A 27,036-nucleotide genomic window follows, 5' to 3' on the forward strand; every position below is an offset into this window, starting at 1 on the left:
TTTATTTTAATAATTAGACAAATACAGGAAAATTTGCAATAATTATCAAAACCGTATCTTATCAAGAACCAGAAAGGTGTTTAAAAAACATTCACATTCAATTCAGGTTATGTACAAACCAGTGTCTGTAAAAAAGGAAACAAAAAATGCTTTGAGTGTAAAAGAATTCCATTATGTTTCAACATTTCCAATGACCAAGCTACCACTCAGATGCAATCACAGTGCAGATATGTTCCACAGTCTATTAAACTTGTTTCAACAACATTGTCAGAAGTAATTTTTTTAAATAAAGCATTTTGATAAGTTTTATTGAACAGTACCATCCACCCAAAATTTACTTCTGCATATTTAATCCTTGACCACACTAATGGCAGAAGAGTTGTAATCTACAGGTCCAGAGTACATGAATCTGTATCTCTATAGGTACAGATATATATCTATATATCCAAGGAGCACCAGCCTCCCCCATGCCTGAAATAGCCTGTGTGTCTGCTTTGTACATTGAGGAGATCAGCCATTTTTAGTGGAGCACAGCCCTTGATTTTTTTTTGGCTCAAAGAAGTCATCATCTACCCATCCAGAACTATCCTGAATGTGTTGCAGCATCACATTCTTACACCTTCAGGATGCACCTCACACAGATGGCATTTGAATGAGTGTGACCATAGTAGCCACACACAGGTACAACACTATCCTAAGCCTTTCCTGTAAAACCCACTTCCAGGGGTCTCTTTCTTTGCCCTGGATTAAATCCCCAAACAGAAGGGAAAAAGAAAAAAAAAAAGAAAAAAAAAAAGAGACAAATGGAAGTGCCTGGATTTTAGGAGAACTATTATGTCTTCTCATTTATATATTGAATTGAATCTTAGCCAAAGAAGGAGACCTATTGAATGGGGAGAGAAAGCTACTGGGATAGCCAGTTTTGAAGTATGAACACTGGAACAGCCACACAACAGTTACCAGTCCATCTGCCTGAGCATAGAAGGGATGAATCTACTTGGGATACACCATAGCTCTTTCAGAGCTACAGTTTAATGTGCTGCCATTAACATACTAATTTAATAATAATAGAAACTCGCTCAAAAATGCAGACTACTTATGAGAAATCTTTCAGTTACAGCAATCTAACCAAGGTGAATCATGACCTCAAATTAGATCGGTGTTTCAAGACAAAGGAGAGAAAAGTGACACAACCTTCACACTTGTGTAGTAACAACCCAAATGCAAACAAAACCTATTGGCAACTGAACATCATTTGGACCTATGTTCTGAGATAATCCTTAGCTGCAAGATCTCATCTGAAGCATAAGCTACCATGATTTGGCCTGAGAGGGCAAATCTAGAAAATTTCATCTGGTTTTTGAAGGTGTACCTAAGACCTGGTAATAAGCAGTGTACTTTAACATATAGCTGCCTATGAAAGCAATTTCCTTTCTAAATTCATTTTGAGATTCAAACACAAACTTGAACAACTTCTGTGGATACAAATTTTATAGTATCCACCACTGTAAGTCTACACTAGCTCAGAAATTAACACTTTGGAATGACAGAAGCAGCTCTGGGAAGTGGAAGACTTGGCAGTTTAGTGTTGGAAGGTTCCAAGCTCTTCCTTGGGTTGTACATCTAACACCCATTCAAGTATGTCAAAAGGCTTTTTTACATTTCTACAGATTCTAAAGCAACTCTTAATGGAGCTAACGCTCCCCTGGTGCATACTGAAGCCAAAAAAAGAAAAAAAAGAGATTACTGCTGCATTTAAGTAACAACTCTTAACTGAGAGCCAGCTCAGATAGACAAATGCCAGTGATGTCAACTCTTAGCAAACCTGTTCTATACAATGGATCTATAGCTGGGATGCCAAATAAAACACACAAGGGAATTTTCTTAGATATAATGCTCAGGAAAGGGACAAGTTACAATGGTATAAAAACAACTCAAAGTCTTGTTAAAAAAAAACCCAAACACAAAAACCAAGCAAAAAATAACAGAAATTCCTAGAACCCTCATCAACCAACCTGTTTTAAGTCAGACTTCATTGCAACAAAATATGGAACAGTAATTTAAGCAAGAAAACACAAATAAGTTTGACTTGAAAAGTAACTGTAAGCAATTCTGATACAGTTGGTTTATTAATGCTATCCACAACAAATCAGCACACAAATGAGATGAATAAAAGTACTTTAGATGAGACAAGACAATTTATTTTATGAAAATGTAAATGCTAACACTACAGTTAACAAGTATACTGGAAAAGACATACATTACCAAAGACAATCAAAGAAAGCCTTTCTTGGTTTTAAAGCAGATTTATACATCACATCCTTTCTTTCTTTACTTGGGCAATGGGTGGTGAGCATCTCTGATGTTTCAGTCCTATGAATCTACAGGCACTGAAACAAAATCCCAAGAAAAAAAAATAAAAGGAGCTAGTGTCAGGATTTTGACAGTTGCTCTAAGTGGCAAAGACTCCAATATCAAGATGCAAGTAAAATAGAATGCCCATCTACTCCCTATGGCTCCCAAGAAAAAGCATTACTTGTACACAGTAAGAATTTATGGCAAAACCAACTTCATCTCACCCATCTCATTCCCAAGAAATTAGTCATAAATGAGTTCTTTCAAATGAAGAAGAAATTAGAGTTTAGCAGTTTTAAGGTTTGAACAGACTCTTCTTATAAGAAGTTCGAAATCTCCTATCTTCTTTTCAGTGATATTGAATTGTCCTTCATTTTGCCAATCACCAGTTCCTCACGAGAGAGGTAATTAAAGTGAAGAGTGTCACAAATTTTGTTCCCTATGACACTAAGCAATCTCTCACCTAACTTGAGTATCATCACCAATAAAGTTACTACACAAAACAAAAATCCTTGCCAGCCTGAGGTGTTAGACAGCTGAGTGACCAATACTCAGGTCAACAGAACTCTAAACCATGTTTTTGATGACCAAGAATTTCAATGATGCAATAGAAGAGCTCCTAATAGCACGCTGATCTCTAGATCTGGCAAGCTAAACTCCATCTGGGATTGCTGCAAATGCCTACTTATTTCATAAGAACGCCAACAGAAGGAACATCCACCAGTGACGCAGTCCGTGCCGTGACTATTTTCAAGCACAGGGTTTGAAATGGTGTTCTAGCAAAATGATTTGCAAGAGCACAACAAGTAAGTCCCAAAACTGCTTTTTAATGTAGTTTATTAACCTTTTAGAATGTAAGATCCAAATTAGGACCTTATGATCCTCTACTGCCAAATAATTCAGTCCAAGTTTAAGCAGCTACATAAACTGGAGCAGGTGTACAGAAGGTGCACTCCATGCTTGAGAATACAAAGTATTAAAATTGAGAAGAGGCTCTAGTTCCAGTGTGGGGAAAAAAAAAAAGAGCTTTTAAATTTACTAAACCAAACGCACTCAGGCACAGAGGCTATGAAGTTATGGAGCACTCTTAGAGTGACAGTATTTTCTCCCTTTGTTGAATTGCTATGAAGTCCTTTCCCATTACACAGTCGGGACTCCACTGTCAAAATATCACTGCTGAAGAAGTCCAGATTGGGCTCTCTCTCTTCACGCGGTTACAGGGACAAATTCCATGTGATTTGTCAGCTTCCTCTGTTAACATCTAGGAAGTCCTGAGCACCCTTGGCGCTGTGAAAACAATCAGCCTGTGGTAAGAGATCACATTGCTGGTGGAAGCATTAGCAATTTTCACACAGGTGGTCCTTACCAGAGATATGTATATCAGATGACCTCTGATATAACAGCACCTGGCTTAGACTGGCCGTCAGGAAGAAGCCACTTTCACAGAGGAAAACTCATATGGTGCCCAGGGCAGCAGTTGTCTCAGGAAAAAAAAAAAGCAAACCAAAAATCACCATCAGAGGAAGCTGAAATGACTCCGCCTTGGAACCTTGAGTATTTGACTTCAGTCTCTCTTGAGAACTGAGGGAAAAACATTTTTCCTCCTCCCAGATTTGCTACAAATATCCATTTCAGCATCATGTCTGCTAGATATAAAATTGATGGAATGCTAGCTGGTCCATAAAGGGTTGCACCAAGTTATCTGTAGCAAAGTAAAAAACTAGCCCAAAGGTTATGGAGATTGGAAGAGCTGGTAAGGCCTTCTTAAAGATGGCAAGAAGCAGAAGTGTAAGGCACAGACCCTAAGGGGAAGGAAAAAAAACAAAATACAAAAAAAATAGGGAGAAATTAGGGAACAGTGACAAGCAAAAAGACATATAAAACATATACATATATATGCATAAATATTAATTCTCCAGGTTATATTTTATGTCTTCCTAAACTACAGGCTTTAGTGACAGATGTCCAGCCAATTAAAATCACAGCTAAAGTCCTCACCAGTTTTCAGTCTGGCCACCCAATACACAGGATCAAACACAAAATGCAGCAGTTACAAACACTAGAAACTATCCCTATTATAATTTTACATTATACTCACAATTAATATGGCTACAAAACATGCTAAAGTTGTATTCCAGTCCCCACTTGCTGTTGCAGAGGCTTTGCCAACGAGGACACTGTAGAAAATGAAGTCTCCTAAACCGAGCTTTACTCCTCCTGCAAAGTGAACATAGGACAGCATTAAGTATCAGTCTACTAACATTATACATCCACAATTATCAAAGAATAATACATATTTATATTAACTATTAACAAGACTTGCTTAAAAACAATATTTTATTTTCAAAATTAGTACCACTCCTGAATCAAGTGATAAACGCCTGTGAAACAAAATGTCTTAGAAACACTACACTACCCTAATTAATTACTCACCCTTTAATTAGAATTGGCCTATACTCCTATTTTCCTGGACACATAAATGCAGTATATACAAACTTAGCTGTAATTTCATTTGTGGAGAGGTGTCCACTTTTGGTTGTCTTGTCATACTCAATACAATATGGAAGAGCAATTCCTTTATACTGGCTGAGGAAGGGGAAAAATTAAAGCCCTTGCAGATGATATATTATTTGCCAGTTAGAAACCTATATGCTGCAAAATATTCCACTGCCTTCCCAATTCTCCTACAGAACTCTTATGCAGGCAGTTCTTAAAAGCACTTGTGTATAAGTACAGTACATATCACAGAGGCAAAAACACATCACAGAGACAAAAACTCAACAAAGATGTGAGATTTAGGAAAATTCATTCTCTCTTATTCTTTTATATAGCAATTACCACCTTAGCAACAACTCTGGAAGCACAATACTCAATTATTTTGGCAAGCACTGTAAGATCTCCTGAATGGCAGTTTACTTTCTGAGCTTTTAGTCCAAGATGTTGATTAAGAAAGGCCAGCATCAAGTGAACAGCTATTTTCATCTGGCCTACTGATTACTTTCCCACCTCACTACAGTCCAGCCCAACATTCACTTTGGAGTTTCAAGAACTAAGAACATCAAAACATAGGTGGATGTCTGATTAATTATGAAGGCAGGGGGAGAGGGGAAAGGAAAAAGAAAAAAAAGGAGAAAATGCAAAAAAGAAAAAAGGCAACCCTACTCTCTTTCAACAGGCCTCCAATAAAATGCCTAGAACAGTGCATTCATGTAAAGCTCTTAAGCACTAAAACACCCTTTAACTGCTGAAACAGATGCTCCAGACTCCTGGAGCTTGGATGCTCCAGACTTGTAGTGAACAACTTGCAGTGAGCTGGCTGACAGGTTTGACTCAATTATTACTACTCACTGCAGGAGTATATACAGGAAGAAGAAAATTATTAGCCTGGCCAGATGAGCGTTTTAACTAAAAAATTAACTGAAATAGGCGCTTTGCTGAATTTTTTGCATTTTAATGTTATTTTTTTAAGGTCTGGAAATTAAAAAGGACTTGCAGCATGCTGAATTTAGACTTTTTGAGACGGAATTTTGAAACTGTTCTTGAAGTAGAAGTCTCTGTATTTTTAAACAGAGGAGTACCTGATAATCTCATAAACTGAGAGCAGTTTATTAGACAGGCACACCCTAATCTAATAGCAGCTTGAACTCCAACTGGAAATCATGAGTCTGTTAAAAGAGGTATCTGAGTCAGGTAACTGATATATACTCTTCCAAAGATATTCCACTTCAGCAAGATGCTGGAGAAAACTAACCAAGCCCGTTGCATTCTGCATTCATTTTAGTCTCCAATCAGCTTTTAAACACTGCTTCCTACCAAGTGGATTACAGCAGTTTAATCTTGAGGCATAAAAAAATCTGGTAATGACTCCATTTACAGGGCCTAAAATCCAAAAGAGGTGATTCACAGCAGAACACTGCATGAAAAAGACAAAGGCTAATGCAACTGACCATGTAATGGTCTGAAACCAGCTTGTGCAACAAAAGTTTTGAGTGTGTGTATCAAGCTAAGGAGCAATTTGGACAATATTACTCCTGCAACAAAACAAAATGCTACCTAAAAGCAACAACATTATTCCTCTGAGGTACATCAGTATTCATCAGGAGCAAGTGCATCTCTTCAGCTTGCTAATAGCTCACAGAATCCTGCATCTGTGCACTCATGATGTCTGACTGACTAGCTACAGATTTGGTAAGCTTTTCAGACAGAGTAGTTCATACTCACGTTCCTCAGGGTCTTCACTTGTTTGAGAGTTACTGGGTAGAGCCTGAACAGCAGCACGTGATTCAGGTGTTGATTCAATGGGTCCTATTCTGTTGTCCCTTTGTTGCTGCCATTCCTGACTAAAGCCACCATCATCTGCGTCAGCATCTTCATTCTGGGTTCGGTTTGCCGGAGCTCAAAGGAAGAAAGACATTTAAGACTCCTCCAAAAACGTGCTTTCTAAAATATGATAGTCTCTCCACATATAAGATCATAGAAGAACAAGATAGAAAGAGGTATTCCATAATACTTAGCAACATCTAACACTGACACACACAACCACAAGACATCGTCACTTAGGATTTTAATATTTACATTAAAAATCACAAGTCAATGTACACTCTGCAGTCACAGTACCTACATTTTACACTTGAGTCCTAGTATTCAAAAGTACATCTACATGACAGTGGAAGCTCTGTGGTGACCTCACCAAGATAGCAATTTAAGGAATAAACTCTCATCTAATATTTAATTAGCTTCTTTAGTTGACACTGACAGCTTAATTTTCCAGTAAAACAGAAAACTTTACTGAAAGTTACATATACATGGATGCCTTCAAGAATGCTAAATTCAGAAACTGCACTCTGCTTTAGTAACATATATAAATAAACAAACTCCATGTTTTAAACACTATCTGCATAGCTAAAAGGGCTAGGCATATTTCTGTCTAATACAAATATAAATGAGTTGGTATCATACTGTATCATCCCAATTTGACAAGCAGTTGAGCTCAGTTAATAGCTTTATATTGAGTCATTTCAACACCAACATCCCAGATCCCAAAAAAATGAATGCAAGAACAGTAACTGCACAGCAAGTAAACAATTTTTCAGGTCCTGACAGATTCATCAGTCTTAATTAGGACTCCAGGAGTTCACTCTTCTCCAGCACTCAGGGCCCTTAAAAAACTAAAAGTATCCATAAACATGTATTCCAATAAAGTGACAAAGGTTTGTCAAAGCAAAACTCACCTTTTTTATCGTAAGTGGAGTTTTTTGATTTCCGTTGGGCTTCTGGATCTTCCTCAGCCATGTTCACAAGCCATATCATTGTTGCTATCAAAAAAAATCCAAGCCACAACAGCTAATTGTATCTTCAGATGTATGAAATTCTGGGATAGTGTTAGCATCAATACATTATTTCTCATTTCTCATGTTTTTGGTTTTTTTTAATACAACTGTCTTTTCCAACAAGCAATTTTACTCTCATTAAAGCACAATAATATCTGGAACACACCCAGCACCAGCAACTACACATTTATAGAAACTGGTGAATAAAATTTTATTTCTACTAGATTTTGAAAAAAATTGCAACAGCTGTTGCCAGACAAATTAATTCTACATATGAGGCTCTGAAAATCAACAATTTCTTTAATTTTTTTTCATTAATCAGTTCTTTTATCTGCAAGTAAAAAGGTCTCTGAACACTGTTACAGAGTTATGTCAATTCAGAAGCAGTATCCATAGCAAAGTTAATTGTTCTCTGCCTTCACTATCACAAAGAATTCTCCAATCTGGAGGTAACCAAATGTTGTTACATATAAAAGGTGTATTTTAATTCAAGTTCTCATTGTAAACCTCTCCTCTCACAAAACAGAGCAACAGCTATGTAGCTATGTAGTATGTATGTAGCTACGCCACATTTCACTGATGCTGTGCAAGTGTGACAGATAAAGAACCAGGGGCAGATAACGAAAGTCCTCCCCTTTCTCCACTGTAAGCTTGTCCCTGGAGTGGCCAGCCTGTAGCACACTTCCTGCTTCCAAATACAGGCCTGTCTGGTGCACCAGCAGCACAATGACTTATAACTAGCCTCTTTCATTGTTATCCACGTGACTACAACTAGCAACATGGAACCTGATAAACAGTGGAATTATGTTCTAATTGATACACAGGTCACAACAGCAAGTTTAATTCAATGGGTTATTTTTCATAACTGCAGGGAGCAACAATTTGCCAAAAGGGACAAGCCATTGAGAAAACAGTCACACAAACAAACCTCTTACCTCTTTCTAGTAATTTCTCACATTTCTTATACTAAGACAGAGGCTATTTAAGGACTGAAACTGGTAAATATTTTCTGGAAACAACGGCTCCCTTTGAACAGGCTTAATTCACAGCCTAAGGACATAGTACTTTATCCAAAACAAGGTCTGTTACCATACTTCCTGTTCGTAGTTTGGAACAAAACATGCTGGTTTCTATCTTGAAATGCCTCAGTCAGATGATGTTCCACATTTTTCCATCAATAGTGAAATGAAAACTGAGGCCCAAGTGAACAAGATCAAGAATTCAGCTGAAAAGCATCTTATTAAAACCCAGAAAAACGAGAAGGTTGCTTCAGATGAGTGGGTGGCTGCAAGCTTAAAGAATTTAACAAAATTTACTTACAGGAGTAAATAAGCGCTGGAAAGAGAGTTTCATTTCTCTCTTGAGCTGTTTCAACTAACATACGAAGAGGACCTTTAGGACACAGGACAGCAATCAAATCTGAAAGGAAGAGCAAATAGATCTTATACCCCTGCAGACATAGTTATGTTTTTTTTCTATAACACTTGGAGAGACCTGAAGTAAGAAAATTCACCCTGAATACAGATTTTTGAAGACAGCCATTGGCCGTAATTCAGTATCCCACAGCAATGCTTTTTAATATTCTTAGTTATGCAACCTATTTTACATATTACTGTAATATGCATACAAATTTTAAAACATTATATTCCTCACTTAAGATATTATGTAACTGCAAATGTTCCTGTGCTTTTATGTTGACCTGTGAATAATTAAAAAAAACTACCATCTTGGAAATACCCAAGCTTGCCTTCTATTAGGAAACCTTTTTGTAACCTAAGTTCAATGCCAAAGGATATTTTAAGACAACAGGTGAGGCTTACTTAGTTTCTGTGAAGCAGGCATATTGGAGTAGATAGAGAGCTCTAATATTGCTACCACTTTTTGCACTTGTCCACTCACCATATGTCTTTAAATCATTTTGAAGCTACATCTGATATTGAAAGGAACAGCTGACCTGTCAGGCAGAAGCTCTGTGCTGCTCAGAGCAGGCCTTCTGCACCTGAGCCAGCTGCCCTGGCACCACTGCTGGTCCCACTCAAGTAAAGAATTCTTGCTCTGGGGTCACAAGCTTTGAAATCTTACATCCCCTTTACTCAAAACAACTGCATCATGGTCCTGGAAGTTGATCTTGAGTAATTTCATTTTGCTATCACTGAATAAAGGCTGAATGCTTGGAGCACTCAGATTTGTTCCAGTTGTATGAAGGGTGGAAATGGGGCTGGGGGATGGGAAGTTTTCCTTAATGTGCTTTGTGATCCATGAGCATACACAGAAGGGAGAATTTTCCTCTCTCTGAATAAAGAAGACACTTAAGGAGTACACTGATGTATAAGAGCTAACCAAATCTTATCAACCCCTGCAATTACATCTGGACAGATTCTCAGTCTTTATCATGAGCAGTGACTTTGAGAGCACACATTCAGCACACTTATATCCTTCCAAAAAGTTCAAATTAAGAACACATCTTCACTTAGCTATAATGTTTTAATTACGTCTAAGTAACTGAATTTCAGTCTTGCCTGGAAATTAAATCAGTATTTAGGATACTATTTAGTTATCTTCTTACCAAGTGCTCATCGCCCCCTAAAGCTTTATGGAAAAACTACATCTAGGTTTCTCTCAAGACATCATTCTGAAAAAGAGCAGTAAGTCACAACTACAATGAATTAAAAAAAAAAAGCCAATTAAACAGATCACACAACCATATCCTTCTAATATAAAATGACTTTGAGCAACACAAAGTGTTCTTAATCTTTCCTTCTTCTCACTATATATCAGGCATGGATCAGGTTGTTGTTTCTAGGTCCATAAATTGAGCAATTCATAAGTTGGGCATATTTGTATATATTTCTGTATTTATATGGGACTGTACAGCAACAACAAGCTCCTAAATTCTGAATGTACAAGGGTTTCCAAAGGTTCTTGGGGAAAATGAGAAGCTGGAAGTTCTCCATCCTCATAAAAAGGATCAAAATGGTCTCTCTCATCTCCTCCTCTCTTGAATTACTTCAGTTCTCCTCCCCAAAGAATCTAGAGAGTCCAGGAAACATGAAGAAAGATAGGATCATACAGTCATACAAAGCCTTCAGCTGCAGGGAATTGATCTCAGTTTAGGATCATGATCTTACTTATGAAGTCTGCAATCACCTTATCCGCTACTTTGGATGATATATACACATACACTTTTTAAAAAAAATCTAGTCAGACAAGTGGAAAAGTCAGGGAATAAAAGAAATTCCCACCACAGGACCTGTTACCTTGCTCCCACACTTACCATACACTGAAATGACAGCCAGGATAAGCCATGCAGTCCATTCAGGAAGGTACTTGATGAACACCAAGGCCATGAGAGCGCTTATCATAATGAGATATGCCTGCTGGAGCCGAAGAGGACCCTTCCAGTGGATACAAATCATTCCCACAACACCAAAGTTCCAGATCATGAGTGCCACCGTAATGTAGTCCATGGCAACATTATATGTCTTAAAAACCTCACTAAAAAAGAGGAAAATAATATAAACTGCATTTGCTTGAAACAATGGAAACAAATTACAGATGCAAACTTCCGAATATCTTTTTTAAATTTTTCATGTTCAATGTAGTGGCATAAATGCAAAATTCTTTCTCCAATTAGTACTTAACTATTCTTCACAATAGGATTCATTTTGCCAGTGTTTGCTTAACACCAACTATTTTGCTTTTTCGAAAATTTTCCTTAATGTTCTATTTCCTTCTCAATCTAAGGAGAAACTGACAGAAAACAACATTACTGCAAAATCAGTCATTTTGATTATGCTCATAACTTATAAAAATCAGAATAATCATAACTTGTGAGGTTATAATGGATCTTTAAAGGCATGCAAAGATCTTTCTCTACTTCCATGCTGCCTGTGGAATGCCTTGATAACTTCAAAGATACATGTTTATTCTATTATTCCCCATAAACACTTAAGTAAAAAGCTTTATTTTTGGACGAACCATGTCCCTGTCACACCAAACACTATAAACTAATTAACAACCTCAATAAGTAAAACCAAAATAGGAAAATGTCATCACCAAGGCACAGATGATTTCCGCTGACCTAAGGAAGAAATGGTTGTGATGTCTTTTTGCAGAATCTGCTACTACCAACTCATCGAGCCACTAAGAACCCTATAATTTGCATAATAATAATAATGCAAATTTCCTCCAGGAAATTTGTCTTCTACAGCTGTCAGCTGACCATTTAGATGTACAGTGTTAACAGGATGTCCCTTACTGTCATCGTACGTAATTGATCTATGAACTCCCTCACTCTCTGAACCTCTGGCAAAAGGAAGCCAGCACTGCTGTAAGGCAGGAGGGACAGATGAAGGATTTGCCATGTATTTCAAAAGCCACTGTTAGGGTTAGAGAAACTACTGACCACAAAAGGCATCACAGATCACTTTTAGCAAAATTCAGTGACTGACAGAAGACCACATTCTCCTTCCAGAGACCAAATTAAGTAAGCTGCTTCAAAGAGAAGTGTTTGTCATCAAGTGGCATAAAAATATACAGAATATAATAATTTCATGACATAATTCTAGTTACAAACCCTCAGGAGGCTGCTCTTTTTAGACAATATTGAGTATTTTGTCAGAATTTTATTGATGTCTGGACAAGGGCATGCATCCAAATTTCAGAAGAAAAGCACTGAATATATATTAGTGAGACAGTAGATCCTTTTCAGCTGACTCTTTTCTACCACTTCCATGCAAACATACAGCTAACAATCAAAGCCATGAGGTAAACAACTGCCCTTGAGTCATATGTCAATGAAAAATTAAGTTATCAGAAGACATGCCAGCAGAACAAGCTCCTCCCAAGATATGCTTATTCTGATATGCAAGGTGTGCTTACTCTGGTGGTGTGATGGACAGCTTTTGCACCTTATCAGATGCATTTTAAACCCCTAAATCACTCACTCTTTATACAGGCTGTACTCTATCAGCCTATATAAAACTAAACATTTTATTGCAATAGCTTACTATCATTCCTCTTAGTTCCTCTTATGCCTAGTTCTAAAATACATACTTAAAATGATACATGAAAAATAGCATATTAATGGTTTAGTTCACTTACCCCAGGTAGATGAATGAGAAAAAGAAAAGCAGCAAAAGAGAAGAGATGATAAGCCAACCATGGATCACCTGGAGAAGAATACATCAATACAGATGTTATTAGACTTATTTGAAATTTATCATCTATTAAAATGCTTTTAAGGTTACTTTTCTTTTTGCTTAAAACAAGAAAATGATTTAAGATATCTCTTTGGTTGGTGCTACATTCATGTTTAGTCTGTGCACATTGGTGTATTTCACTTTACACTTATGAATTTTAAGTGTTTTATGAACTTTCAGTATATGTTCTTTAGCTCTGTTGAAAACTACTGTTTGCATATTTTTAGACCATTTAGATACCAGTGGCATTATAACATAGCAATCATCCAGCATGAATACAGATGGAAAACATTATTCACTTTTGTGCTGCTCTCATTTCAAATAATTTTCAGAATGCAGTAATAGAATTAAATGCTGGAACCCAGAAAAACCTTCAGTGCTTATCTGCTGAAATGTCATCGAAGAATGACTATATAAGGATTTCTATTTTCTCTATCAGTCATCTATAGACATAATCACCAGTTTTTAAATGGGAGCAGACTCACATGCCCAACAATTCAACAAAGAACAGTTCAGTGCTGTATTCAGCAGGGACACTCAAAGATTTAAACCTGGAAATGACAGGCACTTAGACTTGTCACTGACAAAAGTCCTCTTCTGGTATTTATTGTGTAAAGTGAAAAAAAACATGATTAAAGACCCCTTTAACTCCAGCAAACTCTTAACATCTCTTAACTGAGAATGAACATATATTTGTCAAAGTCCCAGCACAGAATCTCTTTTATAAAACCCAATCCAGTATTATAAATAGACAACCCATCAGAAGCAATCATCTAGAAATCAAAGCTCCATAAGGAATCCTGGTTTGAACAGATACAATCAGTGGAAATTTAACTGGCTAAATTTGCTGTATGTGTACACCAGATTAAAGTGTTCAGAAGCTGTTAAAAAACTGTGTTATCTCTTTGTCCTCCTCTTAAAGATATGTAGTAGGATGCATTTTATGTTCTTAAAATATTTAACAAAAGTTAACTTAAAAGTAAAGTGCATATGCACAAACTAAAGGAATCACACTTGGATGATGCAACCGGGACTTTCACACAAATTAAGAACCCAGCCATTACAGTTAATAATTTAGTACATTGAGTCTATTGTTATATTTTCATATGCATTTTTAAAATTTTCAGCCATTTTTGAAACATTCATTTTCCTCCTTCACACTGCTTCTCAAAAGAGGTTCAAATTTAACTTTCAATCAAATTAAACCTGTCATTTAACTTCCTAATCTAACAGACTAGCTTTTGCTAGTATGTTCTCAAAAAGACTTAAGAAATTCCCACATGCAATAAGCATGGTGCCTGTGAAGATGCTGCAGGGAAAACTGCTAAAGTATCTATCTCAGTATTTCAAACTGTCACCACTCACAGCAAGTGGGAGAAAGAGCCTTTCCAAAGGTGAATATTGGTATGTATTGACTGAAACAGAACCAAATTTTCCAACAACTTGTAATGCTACTAAGGAGGGACCAACAAGAGTAACTTTATTCCTCTGTAAAATTAGTTGAAACTACTTCAAGAAAATAGCAAAGAAAGCTGTCTCCTGACTTCTACTTGTAGTTCTTGTATTTGTAATATAAGCTCTTAAACTCCTATTACATAAGAAAATAAAGTGAATAGTAATGTTTCATCCTAAAAAAAAAGTGAATGCTGACAGTGTCAAATACCAAGGCCATAGTCCAGCAAACTTCTACACACACCTTGCATAACTACGGTCAACAGAACTAGAGGAGGTAGTTTCAAGAGTTGATCTAAGTTGGCATTTTACACACAGATGTTTGCTTTATTCTCAGTATGTATCTCATTTACTATAGCATTTTCCAGATCACTGGTCTCTTTTCTTACAAGTGACTTATCCAAAGTACTTCTTGTAAGTTTGGTCACTGTTTTCCTAGCAGGCTATCACAACAGGTTTTCTGCCCTCTCATTAAAGAATTTCCACTCTTCATTTAACAAGAGTTTTGATGCTAATTGATTGCTGGTACAAATTTGGCTTTGCCTGCTACAATCTGAATAAAAATTAAGGATGGGCTGCAGGATGCAGAGAATTAAAATGAGCTACAGCAGTCAGACTTTGGTTAGGCAGACTGAAACAACGAAGAATGCAGGGAATAATAAATTAAAAAGTTAATCAAATACAATCTCCTTCAAAGATGCTGTTTCTAGTTAGATTGAGGAGATAGAATCAGGACCATGCTTAACATATCACGTACAAGACAACCACAGGAAACTAACAACAGTAAAGCTAAAGTAGTATTTCCTTTCTTCAAAGAAGTTTTCAGATAAAAAAATCTTGTGAGGATAAGCAAATTATCCTACCAGATGAAGAACTAATGTTCTTTCATTATAAATTTCCAATTCTCCATAATCTGGACTATAATCTCATACAGAACTGCATGTAAAATAGAATTCCATTGACAGGTAACTACATTTCACAGCATTCTGATATAGCAGCATAGAAATACTCTGACAAGAAATTTAAAAATAAATTCATTTTTGGGTGTAATTAGCATAAAATATAACCACAGGAAATTTCTGGTATCTAATAACTCTAATTTTTAGTAGAATAATTATTTTTGTAAGGAAAATGTGCTTTGCTTTAAAAGGTTAAGAAGGAAACCACAAATATGAAAAGCTTAGTAAAGACTAGCTGCTGCCTTCAGCACCTGAGGAGAATCAAGGAACCTAGTTAAAGTGCAGTAGTTATTTGACTTCATTAGAATGAAGAGAATTGCCAGTTTAACAAGAACAATTTGTCAGTTCAGATGTAACACCACACTATGATAAAAGTGAAGGTCCATACGTTAAAAATCAGTATTCCATGATGTATGCAGAGTCAGGCAAAAATAATTTCCCCTGACACTCCACAGATAATTTGTAAAGGGGCTTCACCCACAGACATGAAGACCAAAACCACTGCTCCCTCTTGAAAACAACATGAAATGAAGTAAACCTTTGAATCCCACTATGTGTTTCACAACTATGAAACAGATTCAAGGTCCTAGCTGCATACTGACAAGTTTTATTAGGCAAAGCATTGTCAAATGGATCACTAAGACCAAAACCAACCAGGAATTTTCATGGACAACTCCCATGCAGGTGGCACTGCAATTAATTATGCTAAGCCTGGACTTGCCTAGATGACATCATTACATGATTGAAGCCTTTCAAAAAGAGTCTTAGAGTCTCTGTGTTGGCAGTACAAATACTGCCTGGTGTGTACAGCCACACACACTGATGGGAGACATCTGTACTGGGGACAGGGTGGGAGAGGGGAGCCCTCAAAATAGGACTAAGTCTGTCCTTTGTATTTCTCGACCACAGAAAGATTTCAGTGTGTGACCATTTCAAAAGAATAGAAAGCAGTGTCACCCTATTTCTAACTGATAGAACAGATAGCACTGATAGCACTGGGCTTTTGCCCTGCTTTGTGCCAAGTGAGCAGAAGCCACAAAACTGAAATGGTGAATTAAATCACCAATTCCACTATTTTCACATAAGCCTTCATTTTGTTCCATTCTCAAAATAGTCTGTACTAATAAATAAAACTAGCACAACTACTTACCTTGTAGCACCTGTATTTGTAAAGCACAACCAGGAGGATGGTCATGACAATGATAACACTGATCATGATGGCTGCGTTAAGAATAGAATTCAGGGCTCTCTGTCCCACTGTCTCTGTCTCTTCTGTGAAAGGAGTGTAGATGCTACAAAAACAAAAAGTCAACTGAAATTACACTGAATGCACAGATGTTTCTGATATGTGAGGCCAACATCAAACAAAACTGCAGTAATCTTTCAATTCAGAGCTGTAAAAGCACATCTATTTTCTACTAAGACAAAACTTGAAAGGTGGCATAGCATCATATTAGGCAAACTCGAATTCCTTAGAAGACTTGCATTTTCTACATTCTTAGATTACTACTGTTTTCTGCTTTGTAAAGCAGACAAAGCCCACAGCTGCCCACAGTTTGAGATATGGCTATTCCCACACAGTGTGTCACTGCCACTCCCTCATGCTAGCACTCATGTGCTGGCCAGTGCAGTTGGAATTTCACCTATGGATTGGCCATGAAAGGCTCCCCTGTGATTTCAACAAAATAACATATAGGCTCAACTCACTCTTTCCTAAAGAAATACAATCTCCTGGGGCAGCTACTTCATTGTGGGATGGGAAGGCAAGGCAGGGAGAAAACAATTATAAATTTTAAAAAAAGAAAAAAAAATTTCATCAACAGCTTCTAAAGTGAAGAAGAACTTTGTGTTTCATTGAAATATTTTATGACATGCTTCTATTATACAAACATTTCAAAGCCAAACACACTTTGAATCATTTTGTCTAAATGTTTTCACAATGGAATATTTAGAGTGATCTTTAAGCTCTATTCCAACTCCTTAACATTCTGTGATTCTATGCAGTTTCTTGCTATTTCTATGCAGTGACTTGCTGCAGTTTTTGACAGGCTCAGTATACTTACTTTGCCCCCTTTCTCTCAAATCAGCTTTCACTGGAATTGCGGCCTTTTTTTGGCAACATTGCTGTTTTACCAAAAACCCAAAAACTTCTACAGAAACATCTGCCAGGAAAGTTTCTACAACTTCACCAGAAGTGAACCTCTTGAAGTTATACTCCCCTTGCATTTGAATTTCTTTATCAAACATCATGGGCAAACCAGAGAATGGCATATATGTTATTTCATTTACATTTGTAGTTTTGTTCCTTTTCCAAAACTTTTGTATTCTAGCATAGTACAAGTGAAATGGCTTTGGTTCAGGATGGAGTTTATTTTATAAATACCACACAGCATGATAGAGTATTAAAATGAGGACTAGGATCTGAATCAAGCAGTAACAACCAAGATATTATCCCCACTGGTCACTAGACAAACAACAAATGTCAATAGTACCACAAAGAGAAGAGTCTGGTTTCTGGAAGGAATAAAACAAAATTATCTTTGGACTGGAGAAGGGGAAAACCAAGGCAAGAGGAAGTTCACTGCTTGAATCAGATTCCAAAAGAATTGGGAGTTTAAAGAAAATTATCTAAGTCCACTGAAAAGATAGTGGAAAATAGTGATACATACAGCTGTCCATCCTTGCGTGTATAAAAGCTGACAGACTTGATAGTTGCAACAACAACCACCATGCAAAGCGTGACAGGCACAAACAGCATAATCACATGTTTTGCTCCATATTTCAGTGTTAGCTCTTCATCTTCTTCTTCATCTTGCTCCACCACCTGCTGAACGTTGCTTTGTGGCTGCCCATTAGTCTCAGACTCGGCATTGTCATTTCTTCTGCGCTCACTATTATCATGGCGACGTCTTTCACTGTTGTCATTCTGAAATACATAAGAACCAGTTTCCTCAGCAACTCTCCACAATCATGTGCGTGTACATGAAGCTAATGATGACACTGAGGAAGAAACATGTAAGATAGTATTTACTGCCAAGAACACTTGCTACAGCAGGGATTTAAATATTAGTAATTAACTGCATCACAGTTATTAAAAGAATGGGAGCACAGGGTCATGTTAGAAACATTTACATTGAAAACACCAACAGTCAAAAGTAGGCTGGTTGCATCTAAGAGCCTGTGTCCTCTTTCCTTTAAACAGAATTTCATAAGATGAATAAAGGCATCTTTTCCCCTTGGTTCAAACTACAGTTGGTAAAAGGATGCATGACAGCAGAATGCCTGTAACTTGACAAGAATGAACTGCATTGACCCTTAAGAATAACGCCAAACAGACATTTATGATCTCCTCTCCATGAAAATCCCAAGAAAATCTCTACTTCCTTTACTGTGTTACTCCCACTAGAGTATACTAAGTAGAATATATATTAAAATGGATTTTCATGAGGTATGGTGTTCTCACACTTTTAGTAAGAATGACACAGAAATGGTGATCAAACTAAGGTAATTCTCTGTTTTTAGACTACTATTTGTTCCCAAAGCTTCCGTGCAGTAAGTTAAGCATGCAGATTTTCTTCTTTCCCAAGGAAACTACTGCCATATCCTTTCACTGATATTGAAGAAATTCCACCACTCTTATCACAAAAACAAAAGAGCTTCCTGTCCTTCCTAATACTGAAACATGAGTGGTATAACAATGAAACATCAAATGTATCATTCAAACACCAAGACAGTAGTAAATTTCCAATGGAAGCAAAAGCACAAACTGGGAACATCACCTATTAGTAAATGATCAGGCCTGCACTCCAGGCTCCTGGTGTCACAAATTTTTTGTCCCCTCTCCAAGAAGCACCATGAGCAGGGGGCATTCACCTTTTATACATTGTGTGCATATACAGAGAACACAATAGGAGAGTGATCTATGCTTTACCTTTTCTGGACTACAAAGAAATAAAACCATTACCAGACACTCTAAACAAGCACTAAAATGTGACAGTTGATACAGACCACTCATTTTTTTAGTGTATTACCATGTCCAAAATCAGTGTTGTACTGTTCGAATTCAAGAGGTTTAATACAGGAGATAAAACAAAAATATTTTTGATTCCTTACAAAAGTATCTCATTTCTTCTGAATTATTCTCATTACTTCTCATTACTTCCTGCAGAACAGTTCTGTATGACTAAGTGCACTAAAGCAGCTTCAGATTAAAATGTACAATAAACTGAAGGATGATACCTTTTGCAATACCTTTAAAATATCACTCAAGTTTTCATAAAATTGATCTGGACATAAGACAGAGCACTGAAAATAACCCAATGATTTTTTCCTTAAGTATTCCTACTCATGTAGTTTTTCCTTAAATGTGCAAAGTTAAATAAAGTCTGACTACCTGATCTCAGTAGCATTTCCAAATGTAACTGCTGACTTGTATCTCATTAATTCACTGCAGTTTTTTGATAAATCAGTAATAGTTTTAGAGATTCTCTCCACAGAATTTTCCTAGCCCCACCCTCAGAAAAGACAAGATGATAAGTACACACTCAGAAACTCATAGAGGGATTTTTAAAAGCACTTAAGTGATTAAGAAGCACAAGTCCCTGGACTTTGAACTGTAAATACTGACACTGCAAAAGCTCAGGTTGAAGCTTTACAACTTCCCCAACTCATGAAAAATTTGCTTTTACAGAGTAGTACAAAGTAACAATATGCACCAAATGCTCTGCCTATTTCTTCCCCTTTTTTTGTGGTATCCTCAGGATCAACCTCAGCAGGGCTTCAAGATCTGTTCTCTAAGAAAATCTGTTTCATTTTTCAATGAGGAAATGGAATGTAAGAGGAGAAAAACCCCCAAACTAAAATTGTTTAAATTAAACAATTAAAACTAGGACACAACCAGATTTTTAGAGTCACAGTTTCAACCTTAGTTTGAATTTAGTACCATTAACTTGAAATAATCCTGAAAAAGATGCTGAGTTCAAAATTACTTCTTACTAAATGAAAAATTTATTACTAATCATTTGGTATTTTGCATAAAGTCCTCATATAAAATTATTGAAAATCAGACGGGAATATGGGAGAATGCAAATAAAGAGATCATGTTTAATTAATCTGAAATGCTGGCTACAACTAAACCTATTTCTGTAGAGATTAGAGCAGAAATGTAACGTTTTTCAATTTGATAGTAAAATACTCCATTTCTCTCAGTCTACAACAATAAACTTAACCATTTAAATAAACTGCCTAAGATGATAAATCATAAGTAATAATACACTGGAGATGAACAGAGCCTTGGAAGTCTGCATAAGCAGAGCAGACCGAGTACTTAGGTTTCCACACGCTTGCTGAATGTATCACTTTTTCTCTGCTGTAATAACAGTCTTGCATTCTTGCATGAGGGAGCACTTACCCTATCTCTGGAACAAAAATATATTGAAATAAATTAAAAATCTACAGCTTCACATATCAAACACAAAAACATCCAAAGGAAAAGCCTGATCAGCTAGCACACCACCACAAAAAACCTGTTATATCAAACATAAAGAGAAAAACTTAAGAAATTAGACCAGTATGTGTCATTTCACTCCCTTCACTAGTTAGGAACAAAGACGCAATCAAAAAAGGCCTTTCCACACTAAAACACAGTGCATGAAAACCAGATCAGCATCATCAAGTTATTCTCTCATTTGCACTTAAAGCTATAAAATAAGTTGTCCTTTCAGGCTACTACAGTGTAGCTAAACGTGACATACACTTGCCCCACTGCTTAAAAGAACAAAGTGCACTTATATCCTACCTGATCAGTATTAAACAGAGCAGAGGCCATGGACTCTTGCTGAAGTGGAAGCAAAGGAACAGACTCTTCACTTTCCTCAGACATAGTTAAAAGTGAAAACTCTGAAGCTAAAAAGTCAGTAACACCTGTTGTAACACCGTAAGCAAATGTAAGTTATGAACTACGCGCTTTCAGGTGAATACACAATATCAAAAGCAAATGATAGTGTTTCTTTCCCTATCAGGAAAATAGTTAATAGCAAACCCAGACCAATGCCCCTGAACCAAGAGATAAAAACACAGCATATTTGATAAGAAGTTTTTGGCTATTAAATCCAGATTTATCCATCAGGAGCAGACCACCATGTCTGACAGTGGGCATGGACTTCATCAGTTCTCATGTACACCACTGATTGCTAAAAGGTCATTATGCAGTGGCAGATATTGAAGACTGGGTTGAACTCTTTGTGTGTGACTAGAAGAAGAGATGGCAAATTATAGCACTTAGTGATTTCACATGCTGACTTGCTAGCCACAGAAGCTAGTATACTTCAGTAGGAAAGGACTTTTGTGTGTACAAAAACAAAGTAGATGTGTAAAGGGGAGAAATACCATTATAACTTAGTATCAAAACTACAGTTACTTAAACATGGAAAGGAAAAACACAAGTAGCAGTTATTCATCAATACAGTCTGTCAGTGAGAAGAACACAGAACCTTTTGCTGGTAAGGAGCACCACCAAGTTATCTGTAAGGACAGTGAGCCCACAGCTTATCACTTAGCTCTGCCTTTTTAATCTGACAGAAGTGTTCAATAAAAATTAATATCTCACCTGTCCAAGAGGAAAAGAAACCTTTTCCATTCCCTCAGAAGTAAAACGAGAAAAGATGCAATAGGAAAGTTCCCACTTTTCTGTTTTAATTTTTCAAATGTTTTATATTTTTACTGGTATAGCATGATGCTTATCTGAGAATTTTTCAAAATTCTATTTAAACTGCTGATTGTATAGGAGAGTTGAAGCAGAACATTCTCTTGAATTACTGCTATAGACATGTCTACAAGTGGCCCAGCCTCCTCTACAAGAGCATTTCTGTGCCACAAGGAAACCTGATATTCAAGAGCTATAGCAGGAACAAAGAACAGTGTGAGAAGGCTAAGAGCCTGGGCACCATACCCAAGTAGATCATCTAAACCTGATTTTTCCAAAATACATACCGTACAATGATATAGTTTTAGCAACAAGTATGCGCTTAGGTCTTTCAAAGCAATCATATAAAACTTCAGGTTTTGAGTTCTTCCTCCCTCAAAACCTCAAGAACCACGAGAGCACCTTGAGAATTATTCACAAGTAAGACAAGACAGAGCTGTTCTTCCTGCATAGGAGCAGTTCTCCAGCAATATCAATAACAAAACCCAGGCTTCCAGCTCTACCTAGACTAAAATTAACTCTGTGACTGAGAAACCTGTGAATCAAGCAGACCTCAGCCAGGCAGATCAAGAGAGCTCACTAAATACTGTAAATATCAGTGTTTGATACCAGAGTGTTTGACCTTTTTTTATTTTTCCCTTGATGGCTTGGTCACTCTAACACCACTTTTAAACTGGGGGAGGTCTTATCTGTACATAAGAGTGAGTTTAGAACATCAGATATTTTGCAGCATATTTCTTTTGGCACTGCTTATCACCACAACAGTTCAGAAAGATTAAATGAATTCAAACAAACTATTCATCCCCATTTAGCTGCTACTAGGTACTAAAATTGTTTGCTACATACGGTGTTGCTGAGGTGGGTATCAGGGAAGTTTTCTGTCAGCTGCCCATGCTGAAACTGGGGTAAATGCGCAGACAGCTCTGTCATTGGGACAGTCCTCTGGGAATCACTTATTTCCACACAAAATGGACCTTTCTTCTTGAGATGCTGAAAGGAAAGAGACGTGTAAAAAGCCTTTGTTCTTAACATGACCAGGTTTTCCCTCCCCACTCCAATTTCTGGTGTTCACATATACCAAAGACAACCATTCTGTATCTAACCATGATGACAAACTCTATCACAGCTACTAAGAGGTCATAATAGGTATTTTCCAGCACAAAAATAAGAACCTCTAAGTGTTATCAAATTAGTTCATCAGCTACAGAAATCAGTCAGCAACAAACTAATAATTTAAACAGTTTTCCATTCCTTCTTGTGCAATAAATGAGAAACATTCCACCCTTTCTCAGAGCACAACTTCCATGTTTTATCTCAGCAGAGCACAATTGCTCCAAGTTGTTCTGTTTTGGATTGCTGATAAATTTAACAGTAATTTTCAAGGATGACTGAGTTACACTTGATTATTTAGAATCTAGACATATCTTTAACACTGCGATGCTGCAAGAGTGACCTAGTGCTACACAAGACAGTATTTCAGCTGAGCCTCAAGAACTAACATGCATTCAGTTCCCTATATGTACCAGCTACATCTACATAAACACACCACATCTATGTTACAACTTTATATGTTCTTCCATAAGAAAGTCAGATGATAAAATTGTCCTATGTGAACGATATGCTCCATAACAAAACAGGATAAAGTAACATAGGGGAAAGAGGAAGTCTGACTGACATAAGTACATTTCAGAAAGAACCCCATAATATTAAGTGACAATGAGCAGGCCTAGACAAATCACAGGCTTGGTCACTTAAGAAATAAACAATGAATACGCCTCAAGGGCGGAGTGCCAGTCCATCCCAAGTGGCTCCTGCTCCTACCTTGTGTGAATTCCAGCACTCATCAGAACTCTTTACAGTAATTTTACTCACTAAAATGGAAGAAAACAAATCCAGGAAAAGAAAACAAGAATATTTTTCGGCTGCTTTAGTATATTCAGCTAGTGTACTGAGAGATCTTGAAAAACTCTTTATAACAGAGGACATGACAAAGCAAAGCCTCTCACTTTTGGCAGTAGCAAGACAGCATCTTACTCAAAGAGAGCTAAGGCAGTTTTCATAAACAGAACAGAAGCTGTTTCTCTATTTCTGAACAAATATGTATCTAACATGACTTGGGCACAGCGCTTACTAACTTTGGTACCTAACTTAGTGAAGAGCCAATAGAAAGCAACACCAATTTAACAAGTCTACTGGGAGTACGCAAACTGTTTGGAAAAAGAAAGTGGATGCAGTATTCACTAGAATAGCTCCCCTCCACATTTGCCATTAAAAATAAGGCATGTCTAATTTGAAACGTAATTTAAATGTAAGATTAGATGAAAATAAATACTAATTATATTGCTCTTACTTTTAAAATTTTTCTCTAATTCTTTGGTTGGGCTACAGAATAGAAGCAATGTTGTTTTAAGGCTGCTATTGGTAATAATCCTCAGTGACAAGGAATTTTCCACAAGGCAAAAAGTTGAAAATTTCCGTCCAGATGTGGAATATCAAAATGAGATTTTTCACATAGCAGCATCTCAAAATTATAATTAAATTACTGGAGAGAAAACCAAAATGAAACACCAACCACAAAATCCTGCTTATAGACTGGTAAAGAAAGCCACCACAAATCCACCAACAGAAAACCCTCAGTATGGACGAGCAGAGAAAATCAGAAGACAGGGAGGAGTAATGGTGGAAGAGTTGCAGCAAAGTTTGAATGACAGACTTCAAAATTTATGGTTTGTTAAAAAAATTTCTTCGGAAAACTCAAGAGCTCAGAAAATGGATTCAGGACATCTGCCCAAACAACTTTATATTTCCAGATAAATTAAATTTGTATTTGAAACAATTATGAATTAATGAAATCTATAAATGAACTGCGCATAAATAGACACAAACTAAAACTTTGCTTGTTTTACCTGAAAAAGGACTCACCCAGCCTTTTTTTTCTAATGAAGCTGTTAATGTAAAAAGAGCCTGTCTAAAAAAGTTCTTGCTTGCTTCCTTTGGCTTTCCTAGGTCAGAACAACAGGAGTTACAACTGTCACTGTCATGCGCTTACATTTAGCCTAATGAACAGAGGTGACACCCAAGTAAGCTCCTCGCAGAAGAGAAATCCAAGCAAGTATCGATCAGACAAACGCGGCACGGTTAGCCCGTGCTTTCTCCAAGCGAGCAGCAGCTGCCACTGCTTTGCGGGCACCCCCGCCACCTCCGCCCTCAGTCCAGCCTCGGCCGGAGCAGCCTCGCCGCAGCCGAGGCACGGCGGTCCCAGCCCCTGGGAGGCCTCCGCGGCGCTGAGGGTGCGGGTCAGGCACGGCCCGACCCCGCTCGGTGTCACCAGCTGCCCAGGGCCCGGAGCAGCCGCACCGACCCCCGCCCCGCCGTGGGCAGCAGGGGAGCGGCAGGGACCCTCCCCGGCCCGTGGGCGTGTGCCGCAGGGCCCGCCAAACACCGGGCCCGGCCCGCCCCCGGTGGCGCAGCGCGCCCGGCCCCCAGCGCCGCCCGGCCCGCCGGGACACCGCGCCCCCGCCCGGCCCGCCGGGGCTGCGCCGGCCCCCCCGCCGACGGACGGACCTGCACGGCGCCCCTGCCCCGCGCTCCGCCGCCGGTTCCTCGCCGCCCGCAGCCCGGCCCCGCTCGCTTCCGGCCCGCGCCCCGCCCCCGCCGCCGCCGCCACCTCACTTCCGACGGGCGGCGAGGAGCGGCCCGGGGCTGCAGGGGCAGCCCGCACCGCAGCCCCACCGCACGGGCCCGGGGCGGGACCCGCGGCCGGCCCCGGCAATCCCGGCCGGGGGCGCAGGTGGGAACTGAAGAAAGGAACCGGCTGGGAGAGGCTGGCTGGATAGGAGAGAATGAGCACTCGCTGAAATTCCAGTCGCGAGGAATCATGCAAAGGAAATCTAACTTGACCTTTTAAACCTAGGACCCAGATAAACAGAGAGGTTTTATGAGAAAATACACTTCTGGGCTCCTTTGAATACAAGTCATATATATGCCAGTACCCCTGTTTTAAAATGGTCCACAAAAAAGGCATTAAGAAAGTAACTTAAAGGGATACTTATATTTCAAAAACAAAGCAGAAGTCAACATGGTATCTTCTCAAGCCTCCAAGTAGAGCTGGTTAGTGGAAACCACTGGTTAGTGGAAAAAACTAAAAAAGTAAATTCCAAACTTGAAAGTTATCTTGCTAGCTATATTTGAAATATCATCCAAAATTGCTTTTCAAGTGCATAATCAATTGGGTAAGTAACATAGCAAATACTATGATACATATAACTACTCTGAATATAAAAAACTGAAAAGCTGAGGGGCCATGCAATTCTGCATGTTTAAAACAAGGTTGTATTTCACTATTTGACTACACTGCAAGAAAATGTCTGGTAAAATTAAGTGGGACAGAACTATTGCACTGAAAAGGTTTGATGTTGTAAGCATTGCAACACAAATTTTGACTTTCAGTAGCTCACAGGCATATGAAATGCATTTAAAAGAAACCATTTTTAGACTGAAAGTGATGTCTAACCATTAATCAAATAAAACTACTTGTAGTTTAGAAGGGGGAAGCAACCAAACGGAAAACTTAAACCAACCAGCATACATTTCACAGCATACAGCTGTACCAAGCTGTTTTCTATTATTAGTATCAGTTTGATCCATGATGAAATGTCTATTAAACAGTACCTTATACTGCCCAAACTGCATGACTGTGTACTTATTTTTAATTCTGTACTCAATGTTCCTACACTGGATAATGTACAGAATATGAAAAAGTGTGACTCAATTGTAATATAAAACCCAAGAGCTTGCGGTTTTCACTATATCCCCTTTCCAAAATACTACTACTGCAAGCAGTTATGTAGCAAGCCTGTTTAATAAGAACGTGAAAGGTCTAATTCCCTCTCAGTAATAGGAAAGCATTAGTAGTAAGACACAGGAAGTTCGTAAGAAGCTAAACTTGCTGTTTAGGGCCCTTCCACTACCCACATTTAGAGCTATGACCATCTAGCTAGATCATTATTTTTAGTACAGGTTCCTGCATAGAGAAT

The 27,036-nt window shown here is 38.0% G+C and overlaps 1 protein-coding gene across 6 annotated transcripts; it reads right to left on the bottom strand.

Annotated features, from left to right (window-relative positions):
* On the bottom strand, positions 1–25,630 carry PSEN1 (presenilin 1). Of its 6 annotated transcripts, XR_015772945.1 has the most exons (13): positions 25,565–25,630; positions 22,847–22,990; positions 21,095–21,133; positions 17,967–18,223; positions 16,448–16,589; positions 12,789–12,856; positions 10,960–11,180; positions 9,006–9,104; positions 7,587–7,670; positions 6,577–6,750; positions 4,454–4,572; positions 3,722–4,157; positions 1–3,642 (listed from the first exon to the last, which is right to left on the bottom strand). XR_015772945.1 is itself a non-coding variant. In XM_005522518.3 (12 exons), exons 2-12 carry the CDS (start codon positions 22,928–22,930, stop codon positions 4,002–4,004), a joined length of 1,443 nt encoding a protein of 480 aa, XP_005522575.1. In that variant the 5' UTR covers positions 22,931–22,990; positions 25,565–25,630; the 3' UTR covers positions 1–4,001. The 6 variants fall into 6 exon arrangements, 5 of the variants coding, with proteins under 5 accessions (XP_005522575.1, XP_087914051.1, XP_014107561.1 ...); XM_005522518.3 differs by having other exon boundaries at positions 1–4,157; XM_088057925.1 differs by lacking the exon at positions 25,565–25,630 and adding an exon at positions 25,050–25,069 and having other exon boundaries at positions 1–4,157.
* Positions 25,631–27,036: the final 1,406 nt, after the last annotated feature.

This window comes from Pseudopodoces humilis, chromosome 7, assembly GCF_049639895.1.
Source record: "Pseudopodoces humilis isolate 2021_Gansu_Grassland_sample_001 chromosome 7, ASM4963989v1, whole genome shotgun sequence".
NCBI classification, from domain to species: Eukaryota; Metazoa; Chordata; class Aves; order Passeriformes; family Paridae; genus Pseudopodoces; species Pseudopodoces humilis.

Excerpts from the sequence above, each read along its gene's own strand:
- PSEN1 (XM_005522518.3), bottom strand. The coding sequence starts at position 22,930 with ATGACAGAGCTGTCTGCGCATTTACCCCAGTTTCAGCATGGGCAGCTG. Across the intron at positions 16,590-17,966 it reads ACACGCAAGGATGGACAGCT|CATCTACACTCCTTTCACAG; the intron begins GTATGTATCACT and ends TTGTTTTTGTAG. Across the intron at positions 4,573-6,576 it reads AAGTGAAGACCCTGAGGAAC|GAGGAGTAAAGCTCGGTTTA; the intron begins GTGAGTATGAAC and ends TTCACTTTGCAG.